The 12,118-nt window shown below is 40.5% G+C and overlaps 1 protein-coding gene across 1 annotated transcript; it reads left to right on the top strand.

Annotated features, from left to right (window-relative positions):
* Positions 1–3,906: 3,906 nt before the first annotated feature.
* Positions 3,907–11,641, top strand: LOC149848992 (uncharacterized). Its single transcript, XM_090013067.1, has 2 exons — positions 3,907–4,480; positions 11,433–11,641. The coding sequence occupies exons 1-2, from the start codon at positions 4,000–4,002 to the stop codon at positions 11,441–11,443; spliced, it is 492 nt and encodes a 163-aa protein (XP_089869193.1). The 5' UTR covers positions 3,907–3,999; the 3' UTR covers positions 11,444–11,641.
* Positions 11,642–12,118: the final 477 nt, after the last annotated feature.

The raw sequence follows: 12,118 nt of genomic DNA on the forward strand, positions 1-12,118 counted from the left end.
GGTGTTGTCCAGGCCGACCGACCCTCTTGTGGATGCCGCAACAACCTCGCCGGATAATGGTAGGTTACTATTTTTTTTTATTCTGTGTAGGTAGCTCGCGTGCTCGGGGTATGAGTGAGTGGGGGAAAAGAACATCCCCAAATCACGAGTGGTGTGGTGACAGTTGGGGATTTCTACAAATGCAATGTCCATGAGTAGATCTCCCTGATTGTTTCTTGGGAGTTTGGGGTCAAGTATGAAGGGTTGTCCGATTATCCCCAAATCAACTAATTTGGGGGATCTCGGTTGTTGAGAAAAAAAAATAATATTTTAAATAAATAAAAAAAATAGAACCCCAAATCTAAACTAGGAATCTGGGGTTTATCTTCCCAGATCGTTATATTGTATAAAGTTATGGAACCTGTATTCAGTGTTATGCAAATAGTTTTTTTTTTATTGTATTATGTAACTTCGATTATGCTAAAAAGTAAAAAGAAAAAAAAAATTCTGGAAATCCTTGTTACATGATTATTCTTTGAACTAAATTATGGTCGGCATACGTGTAACCTGTCGAAATGGGGCAGAATGGGTTATAATAGGGAAAAGTTGTAAATTAATCCCCTAGTATGATTCAGTCTGGAGATGGGTAAGAGAAATTAAGTTTTGCTGTTCTCACAAAAGAAAATATACATAAAGAGGTTAGCCACGCCCTTGGTATGATAATTTTGAATGTTCATTTGTATCCTATTAAATTGTTACAAGTTCTTTTGGTTATGTGTAACTGGATTAACAAGTAGGAAGTTTTAGTTTTTTTTTTCTCATCAGTATATGACCTGTAATATGCAGCCTCTATGAGCTGTCTATGTTAGAGGAATGGGGATCATGAGGGTTGGTGTACTATGTTCTGGAAAATTTTCAGTAACAGAAATGATGCATTCGGGTAGACTGACACACAGTCTGTACACGTATGACCATGCTTGAATACCGTAAGGATCTGGACATTTGTTCTCATATGATTAATCAATGGAAATGCATGTTTAAATCTTGTGTTTTTAGTTTGAATTACTTATGATAAACCCAGGTGCTGCCCATGTTTGAGTCTTGTATATGTCCAGTAGTTGTTCTTTTGTTTTTGTTGGTTCTGCATATTACAACATGTTGTTTAATACTTAATAATCCTGTAAAATGCAGTAGAATGGCTGAAACCATTGTTGGATGTATATGCGGTATGAGGGTTGAACTAAAAAAAAAAAAGTAGGGGTGTTTAGTTCATGCGGCTAAATAAATTCTTGGTTCTTTCCTTTATTTTCTGTGTAACACACCGTACTGTACTTCACTTAGTTAATCTGTGGGATATAGTAGAATGGCTGAGTGATTCATATGGGATTTTTTATTTTTGAATTCCTGTGTTATATAACTGAAATAGGTAGAATAAGTTACATGCTCTGTTATTTTCGGCATGTATTGTGATGCACATCAAAAGGATTTGTTTTGGTATATTGGCTGTAGACACTGCATATGTTAGTTTCAACAATTGTAATTAGTTCGAGATCTTTAGGAGATGCCTATTTTCCCTTTGACATGTTGTAAAGGGTATGCATAGAAATTTCACGTTCCTATTAAGGAACTATCAATAGTGGGTTTGTGAATGTGCAAATTATCATTTTAGTAAATTTTATCACCATGGATCCTTATAAAGGGCCGAGCTAAGTTAATGACGATTCCAGTCAAAGAGAGTTGTAACCACTCTTTTAGTTTAAGAAAACCATGGTAGTGATTGATAAATAAGAATAAATTTTCATCTATGTGTGGGTGTTATGGTTTAAGGCTGGCCTGTGAATCACCAGGTACTGGAAGGCTTTACCTTGGTACTCAAGTTAAAAAGGGTTAATAACCACATAAATTTTAACATCCATGCTTGACTGGTTTAGAGGCACCAGCGCACTTTGGGTGGGTTATGCAATAAATATAACAAAGGATTGTGATGGTTTTATACCCGGGTAAATAAACTAAGGATGGGAATTCTACTGCCGTGGTAGTAGAAGGAAGTTGGGGAAATGCCCTGTACTTCGGGAAATAAATTTAAATAAAAAGAGTAACCCACTCAGTTTCAGGCTTACCTTGGAGAGGGTAGGTGGTACAAAACTCTGGGGACATGTGTTTAGTTTCGAGCGTAAAGCGACTCGTTGGTCCCAGTCCTCAGAGTCGGGGGACCCGGACTACCAATTGTGTCCTAGGCGGTAGTTCCATGTTCTTCTGCAGAAGTTCGGGATGCATCCTGTCTTGGTTTTGGCCTTTGGGAGTTTCTCTCGGTCACTGGCCGCTCCCTTGGGATTTCAGTCACAGTTAGAATGTTCGGGTAAATAATACAACCCTGAATAATATACCCCCGGAAATTCTCTTCTGTGATGGTTGCCTTGGCCCGTGTGTACCCGCGGGATAAGAAAAGATAAACATTAATTAGAACAGTTAGGTATCACTATGTTGGAGTCATTAAAGAGACATTTGCATACTCTTTCATCATGCTTTATACTCGGTATTTATGATGAAGCGACATCCTAAAACTGTGCATAGATTAGTTAATTGAATTCATATTAAGGATGTTATGTTGATGTTATTCATGTTAGTGTAAGTTCTGCTTTAATTGCTTAATACCTTACCTGCTTAATTGTTGTAGTCGCATAAACTGTTTCTTTGTGCTTAAGTATAACTGTTACATAATCTACCTTTCTATTTAGACATAGGCCTGTTATTGCTGTTGCTTCGAATTCCTTAGGTGTTTATGTTTAGACTGAAATTTAAATACGACACCCACATCACACACCTGACACATGATCTACTTGCAAGAATAATTACAGTTTTCCTACTTAGACGTGGTAGTCTAATTCCTATAATTTCTATTAATTTCAGGAGAAGAGTAGTTCTATGAGCGATGCGGGATGAGGCGCTGCCGAGACTTGATCCATTTGTTCCCTGGCGGTTCTGCTTACTTTCAGATTGAGATTTTTGTTTTGAGACTAAATGTGAAAACTCTAATGTTGGATTTTATTATTATTGAAGTGGAAATAAATGGTGTGGTTTGCTTTTACCTTCCTGTATCGTTCTGAAATGCTTAACCCGAGAATTATTAGTTGTTTCCGCTTGAAAAAAAAAAAATCCCTAAAAAAATTTGGGTTAAATTTCGGGGCGTTACAGTTATGGTATCAGAGCCTGGGAACAATAAATCAAGGATCACGGTCATGCCACATCCTGAGATCGCTCTGTGAGTATATTTGTATCACTCTTACTTTATTAGGCCTGATAATTTCATTGTTTTCTATATAAGTTTAGATATATACTTGTGATGATTTTATGGACACTACAATTCAAAGACAGTAAAACTGTGTGTATTGAAATGATTATTAGATGTATCGTCGATCCCAAGCTAGTTCGAGCACGGCGAACGAATGGCAGGACCAAAGGGGTTTCGTGATGGAAACTCTCGGTAGTCTGGCTCAAACCATGGACACTCAAATGCGCCATCAGGCGGAGTTAGCCGCAGCCATAAGTGAAAGGCATAATACAAACACAATCACCTATGAGAAGTTCTTGAAGTTGAACCCGCCTACCTTCTCAGGCAAGGCTGATCCTGAATTAGCTGAGAGTTGGATTGCCGAGACAGAACGAACTTTTCGGGTTCTGTCTGTTCCTGATGATAAGCAAACGGACTTCGGCACATACCGCTTGACGGAAGATGCACAGAAATGGTGGGACACAACCCGAACCATCCACTTTGCTGGAGTGGATACTATTCCATGGGAAGATTTCAAACGAACATTTCTCGAGGCATATTTCCCCCAGTACGCTCGTGATCAGAAGCATCAGGAGTTCTTGGAGCTTACCCAAGGAAATATGAATTTGGTGGAATACACTACCAAATTTCGGACCTTGGAGCGGTATTGCCCAAATTTGTTCGCGAATGATAAAGCCAGAGCAACTAGGTATGTCCGCGGACTCAAGGACGGATTGCGACCACGAGTGATGATAAATCTGCCATCTACCCTCGCACAAGCCATTGAAGTGGCTACTATGCTGAATGAAGAATGGGAGAGATCAAGGAAGAGTCAAAAAGACACACCGGGGAAACGGGGAGCCGGTCCGCCGCAGCATCACAGTGGCAAGAAGTACCAGCCACCTTACAAGAAGCAAAAGTACAATGGTGGAAATCGTCCTCCGCAGCATCAAGGACAAAATCGGGTGTGCCAGAAGTGCAACCGGTCCCATTATGGACAACCTTGCCCTAGAGACACAGGAGCATGTCTTTACTGTGGAAAGATGGGTCACTATGCCCGTCAGTGCCACAAGAAGATGGCGGATATGCAGAAACGAAATGCCGGGGGAGGACAGCAACACCAACCATCTCAGCCGCAGCAAACACCGCAGCAAAATGCACAGAAGAGGGTGCCGGGACGAGTATATGCCACCACTGCGGAAGAGTTGGAGAAAGGAAATCTGGTACAAGGTACGGTATTTGTCAATGGCTGTGCTGCACTTGTTCTATTTGACTGTGGTGCCACACATTCGTTCATATCCGTAGAATTTGCAAAATTACTTGGTGCACATACTGAATCTCTGAAACATGAATTATATGTGTACAATCCGATAGGATATAATTCGATATGTGTAAACTACATCCCTGATGTCATAATTGTACTTGAAGGGCAGAACTTACCTGCTGACCTAATCTTGCTCGATATGACTGAATATGATGTCATTTTGGGGATGGATTGGTTATATGAACATTATGCCAACGTTCTCTGTCGACAAGGGAAAGTGGTTTCGTCCCGACCAGGACTGCCAAAGGTTGAGTTTCGACTCTCTAGACCTACAGTGAAGGGCCAAATTGTATCGATATTAAAGGTTCAGAAGTATATGCGACAGGGGTGTCGAGCATTCCTAGTAAATGTATTCTCCGGCGAGTCGAAAGTCACACCATTAGAAGAACTTGAAGTGGTTCGTGAATTCCCGGAAGTATTTCCGGATGAGTTGCCTGGACTACCTCCACAGCGTGAGGTGGATTTTCATATCGAGTTGGTGCCTGGGACGGCACCGATCTCGAAAGCGCCTTATCGTATGGCCCCGGTAGAATTGGAGGAGCTGAAGAAACAACTCCAGGAGTTGATGGAGCAAGGTTTCATTAGACCGAGCGTATCACCATGGGGAGCACCAGTTCTTTTTGTGAAAAAGAAAGATGGTTCTATGAGGCTGTGTATAGACTATCGGATGTTGAATCAAGCAACAGTCAAAAATAAGTATCCCCTACCTCGTATTGAAGACTTGTTCGACCAATTGCAAAAGGCTAAAGTGTTTTCAAAAATCGATCTTAGATCTGGTTATCACCAACTCCGGATAAAGGACGATGATATTCCTAAGACAGCCTTTAGAACAAGGTACGGTCACTACGAGTTCGTAGTTATGCCATTCGGACTGACAAATGCTCCTGCAGCATTCATGGACTTGATGAATCGAGTATTCAGAGCATACTTGGATACGTTTGTAATTGTCTTTATTGATGATATACTCAGAAAGCATAGAGCAACATCGTGAACATTTGAGGATCGTATTGGGGACTCTCAAGGAACACCAGTTGTTCGCCAAATTCTCCAAGTGCGAATTCTGGCTCGAGAAGGTCATGTTCTTGGGTCATGTCATATCGCGTGACGGAGTCGCTGTAGACCCGGCTAAGGTTGAAGCTGTATTAAATTGGGGTCAACCGAGGAATATCAGTGATATCAGGAGTTTTCTGGGATTAGCAGGCTATTATAGAAGATTCATTCAGGACTTTTCACGAATCGCCATGCCCATGACCAAACTTCTAAGGAAAGGAATCAAGTTCGAATGGACGGATAAGTGTGAGGAGAGTTTCCAAATCTTAAAGAAGAAGCTACCACCGCACCAGTGTTGGCTTTACCTTCAGGTCATGGTGGTTTTGTGGTCTACTCAGACGCATCAGGTACTGGGTTAGGATGTGTTTTAATGCAGAATGGTAAGGTGATAGCGTACGCCTCTCGCCAATTAAAGATTCATGAGCGAAACTATCCAACTCATGATCTCGAATTGGCAGCCGTAGTGTTCGCTTTGAAAATATGGCGACATTACCTGTATGGGGAACAATTCGAGGTATTTACTGATCACAAAAGTCTCAAGTACCTGTTTTCCCAGAAAGAGTTGAACATGCGACAACGACGATGGTTGGAGTTTATAAAGGATTACGATTTTACCATTTCCTATCACCCAGGAAAGGCAAATGTGGTAGCTGACTCTCTCAGTCGCAAAGCTGGTTGCAGTTTGTCCAGTCTATTGACAAAAGGGTGGAATTTGGTGGAGGAATTCATGGATTGGAAACCGTTTTCAGATGTCGTGGGGAGTATCAAGTTATCTAATTTATCTGCTCATCCGGAGATCCTTACAAAGATTATTGAAGGTCAGAAAGAGGATCCCCAATATGAGAAATTGAAGTCACTAGCCCAACAAGGGAAGTCACATTTCTCACTCAAGGAAGATGGCAGTATTTGGATGAAAAAGCGACTTTGGGTCCCTAGTGATCCCAAGTTGAAGGAAGAACTATTGGGGGAAGCACATAGGTCCAAATACACCATACACCCAGGAGGCACGAAAATGTTTAAAGATTTACAACGTGGGTATTGGTGGAATGGAATGAAGCGTGAGGTCGCAAGTTATGTCTCGAAGTGTTTGACTTGTCAGCAAGTCAAGGTAGAACATCAGAAACCTGGTGGAATGATGCAGCAAATGGAGATTCCACAGTGGAAATGGGAAGAAATCACCATGGACTTCGTGGTGGGTTTGCCCAAAACACGGAAACAACATGACGCTATATGGGTAATAGTGGATCGACTAACCAAATCGGCTCACTTTCTACCCATACGAATAAATCAATCCCTCGAGAGCTTAGCAGACTTATACATCAGAGAGGTTGTTCGACTGCATGGAGTACCAGTTTCTATTATATCAGATCGAGATCCTCGATTTACTTCTCGGTTTTGGGGTCAGTTGCAACAGGCTTTGGGTACGAAACTGAAGCTGAGTACTGCTTTTCATCCCCAGACTGACGGACAACCAGAGAGGACGATCCAGACACTAGAAGATATGCTGCGAGCATGTATGCTGGATTGGAAAGGTGAGTGGGACAAGCATGTTGTGTTAGCCGAATATGCCTACAATAATAGTTACCATGCGAGTATCGGCATGGCTCCTTTCGAAGCTCTGTATGGAAGACCATGTAGATCACCTGTGTATTGGGATGAAATTGGTGAACGGTCGGTAGAATCACCAATCGTGTTACAACATTATACCCAACAGATAAAGATGATAAGAGATAGACTTCTCACAGCCAAGAGTCGACAAAAGAGTTATGCAGATCAAAGGCGCAGGGAGCTCACTTTTGATGTGGGGGATCGAGTCTTTGTGAAGGTATCGCCCACCAAAAGTGTGTTTCGTTTTGGTAAGAAAGGAAAATTGAGTCCCAGATATGTCGGACCTTTTGAGATTTTGGAACGGATTGGAGAAACGGCCTATCGTATAGCCCTACCTCCTCAGTATGCTCAGATACATAACGTATTCCATGTATCTATGTTAAGAAAATATCTTCAAGATCCGTCACATGTCATCCAATATGAGGACGTAGATATAAGAGAAGACCTAACAATGGAAGAAAAACCAGTGGAGATATTGGAACAAAGCGAGCGAGTCTTGAGATCAAAGACAATTCCTCTCGTCAAGGTGAGATGGCAACACCATGGCATCGATGAAAGCACGTGGGAACCGGAGGCTAATATGCGGGAGAAGTACCCCAACCTTTTCGAGTAAGCAACCACAGGTAAATTTCGAGGACGAAATTTCTTTAAGGGGGAAAGAATGTAATAACTGCAAATTTTTCCATTAAAAATTTTAATGTTTTATGCGTAAAATAGGTTGAATTGGGCACGGATCCAAGTTTCGGATCCAGAACCCATACTTAAGTAAATACCACTTATATATATATAAACCTATTAAATATCCATATATATACGTAAATGAGAAAAATAGATAATATATATATATATTATTAGTTGAGGTTTGGACCCAACTATGGGTCCACATCTTTAATGAGACCCGAATCCAACATGTTGGATCCCGGGTGCGGGTCGCAGTTCGGACTCGGACCCGGCCCACATTTTTGTAAAACGAAAAAGGGGGGGGGGGGCAACCCGATATGGGTTGCCCGATAAAGCTATGAGGGAGAAACCCTCTTCCCCGATAAATCTCACGTTAGGGTTCTTTTGAACCCTAACTCGCTGAGAGCGTGAGCGAGGGGAAGGAGAGCACACCGCAGCCGCCGGGAGGAGGAGGAGCCCTTCCTTTTCGGAAGGCCACCCTCCTACAAAGAGGGGACCCCGAATATCTCTCTCTCTCTCTCTGTTCTATTCTCTCTCTCACTCTCTTCTACCTCTCTAAACTTCGAATCAACCTCCGATCTCGGGCTGCAGCTCGAGGCCTTGCAGTGAGGAGCCAACCTCGCCGGTGGTGGTGTTGTCCAGGCCGACCGACCCTCTTGTGGATGCCGCAACAACCTCGCCGGATAATGGTAGGTTACTATTTTTTTTTATTCTGTGTAGGTAGCTCGCGTGCTCGGGGTATGAGTGAGTGGGGGAAAAGAACATCCCCAAATCACGAGTGGTGTGGTGACAGTTGGGGATTTCTACAAATGCAATGTCCATGAGTAGATCTCCCTGATTGTTTCTTGGGAGTTTGGGGTCAAGTATGAAGGGTTGTCCGATTATCCCCAAATCAACTAATTTGGGGGATCTCGGTTGTTGAGAAAAAAAAATAATATTTTAAATAAATAAAAAAAATAGAACCCCAAATCTAAACTAGGAATCTGGGGTTTATCTTCCCAGATCGTTATATTGTATAAAGTTATGGAACCTGTATTCAGTGTTATGCAAATAGTTTTTTTTTTATTGTATTATGTAACTTCGATTATGCTAAAAAGTAAAAAGAAAAAAAAAATTCTGGAAATCCTTGTTACATGATTATTCTTTGAACTAAATTATGGTCGGCATACGTGTAACCTGTCGAAATGGGGCAGAATGGGTTATAATAGGGAAAAGTTGTAAATTAATCCCCTAGTATGATTCAGTCTGGAGATGGGTAAGAGAAATTAAGTTTTGCTGTTCTCACAAAAGAAAATATACATAAAGAGGTTAGCCACGCCCTTGGTATGATAATTTTGAATGTTCATTTGTATCCTATTAAATTGTTACAAGTTCTTTTGGTTATGTGTAACTGGATTAACAAGTAGGAAGTTTTAGTTTTTTTTTTCTCATCAGTATATGACCTGTAATATGCAGCCTCTATGAGCTGTCTATGTTAGAGGAATGGGGATCATGAGGGTTGGTGTACTATGTTCTGGAAAATTTTCAGTAACAGAAATGATGCATTCGGGTAGACTGACACACAGTCTGTACACGTATGACCATGCTTGAATACCGTAAGGATCTGGACATTTGTTCTCATATGATTAATCAATGGAAATGCATGTTTAAATCTTGTGTTTTTAGTTTGAATTACTTATGATAAACCCAGGTGCTGCCCATGTTTGAGTCTTGTATATGTCCAGTAGTTGTTCTTTTGTTTTTGTTGGTTCTGCATATTACAACATGTTGTTTAATACTTAATAATCCTGTAAAATGCAGTAGAATGGCTGAAACCATTGTTGGATGTATATGCGGTATGAGGGTTGAACTAAAAAAAAAAAAGTAGGGGTGTTTAGTTCATGCGGCTAAATAAATTCTTGGTTCTTTCCTTTATTTTCTGTGTAACACACCGTACTGTACTTCACTTAGTTAATCTGTGGGATATAGTAGAATGGCTGAGTGATTCATATGGGATTTTTTATTTTTGAATTCCTGTGTTATATAACTGAAATAGGTAGAATAAGTTACATGCTTTGTTATTTTCGGCATGTATTGTGATGCACATCAAAAGGATTTGTTTTGGTATATTGGGTGTAGACACTGCATATGTTAGTTTCAACAATTGTAATTAGTTCGAGATCTTTAGGAGATGCCTATTTTCCCTTTGACATGTTGTAAAGGGTATGCATAGAAATTTCACGTTCCTATTAAGGAACTATCAATAGTGGGTTTGTGAATGTGCAAATTATCATTTTAGTAAATTTTATCACCATGGATCCTTATAAAGGGCCGAGCTAAGTTAATGACGATTCCAGTCAAAGAGAGTTGTAACCACTCTTTTAGTTTAAGAAAACCATGGTAGTGATTGATAAATAAGAATAAATTTTCATCTATGTGTGGGTGTTATGGTTTAAGGCTGGCCTGTGAATCACCAGGTACTGGAAGGCTTTACCTTGGTACTCAAGTTAAAAAGGGTTAATAACCACATAAATTTTAACATCCATGCTTGACTGGTTTAGAGGCACCAGCGCACTTTGGGTGGGTTATGCAATAAATATAACAAAGGATTGTGATGGTTTTATACCCGGGTAAATAAACTAAGGATGGGAATTCTACTGCCGTGGTAGTAGAAGGAAGTTGGGGAAATGCCCTGTACTTCGGGAAATAAATTTAAATAAAAAGAGTAACCCACTCAGTTTCAGGCTTACCTTGGAGAGGGTAGGTGGTACAAAACTCTGGGGACATGTGTTTAGTTTCGAGCGTAAAGCGACTCGTTGGTCCCAGTCCTCAGAGTCGGGGGACCCGGACTACCAATTGTGTCCTAGGCGGTAGTTCCATGTTCTTCTGCAGAAGTTCGGGATGCATCCTGTCTTGGTTTTGGCCTTTGGGAGTTTCTCTCGGTCACTGGCCGCTCCCTTGGGATTTCAGTCACAGTTAGAATGTTCGGGTAAATAATACAACCCTGAATAATATACCCCCGGAAATTCTCTTCTGTGATGGTTGCCTTGGCCCGTGTGTACCCGCGGGATAAGAAAAGATAAACATTAATTAGAACAGTTAGGTATCACTATGTTGGAGTCATTAAAGAGACATTTGCATACTCTTTCATCATGCTTTATACTCGGTATTTATGATGAAGCGACATCCTAAAACTGTGCATAGATTAGTTAATTGAATTCATATTAAGGATGTTATGTTGATGTTATTCATGTTAGTGTAAGTTCTGCTTTAATTGCTTAATACCTTACCTGCTTAATTGTTGTAGTCGCATAAACTGTTTCTTTGTGCTTAAGTATAACTGTTACATAATCTACCTTTCTATTTAGACATAGGCCTGTTATTGCTGTTGCTTCGAATTCCTTAGGTGTTTATGTTTAGACTGAAATTTAAATACGACACCCACATCACACACCTGACACATGATCTACTTGCAAGAATAATTACAGTTTTCCTACTTAGACGTGGTAGTCTAATTCCTATAATTTCTATTAATTTCAGGAGAAGAGTAGTTCTATGAGCGATGCGGGATGAGGCGCTGACCGAGACTTGATCCATTTGTTCCCTGGCGGTTCTGCTTACTTTCAGATTGAGATTTTTGTTTTGAGACTAAATGTGAAAACTCTGATGTTGGATTTTATTATTATTGAAGTGGAAATAAATGGTGTGGTTTGCTTTTACCTTCCTGTATCGTTCTGAAATGCTTAACCCGAGAATTATTAGTTGTTTCCGCTTGAAAAAAAAAACAAAAAAATCCCTAAAAAAATTTGGGTTAAATTTCGGGGCGTTACATCCTCATTTTAACTCCACCGTACTTACAATCACCATATAGTTGTATATTGAAGCCTCCATTTGTATCAACCATTGTCCCTTGCTGTATCCACTTTGTAATGAAAGTTGTTTTTTTTTTTTTTTTTTTGCTTTTCAGCACAACAATTATTTTTCTCATAAATCCACACCATTTCATTATGCCCCACTAACATGCATAACATCATTGTTCCTCATTACTTCACTTCCCATCTTACACTTGTATTCCATAGGGTATAATCGTATACCACACATCCACTGTAGTCACATATATGTTGTTCTTTAAAGTGTGCTTTTGCGTGTTTTACCTTCATAACTATCTGCTGAAACTATACACACGCAGTGCTGCTACCACTCTACGAACACTCCCAGCTCATTCC

The sequence above is a fragment of the Nuphar pumila genome, chromosome 1, assembly GCF_984573655.1.
Source record: "Nuphar pumila chromosome 1, dmNupPumi1.hap1.1, whole genome shotgun sequence".
NCBI lineage: Eukaryota > Viridiplantae > Streptophyta > Magnoliopsida > Nymphaeales > Nymphaeaceae > Nuphar > Nuphar pumila.

What these genes read in the sequence shown, in the direction of transcription:
- LOC149848992 (XM_090013067.1), top strand. Translation starts at nt 4,000, where the DNA reads ATGATAAATCTGCCATCTACCCTCGCACAAGCCATTGAAGTGGCTACT.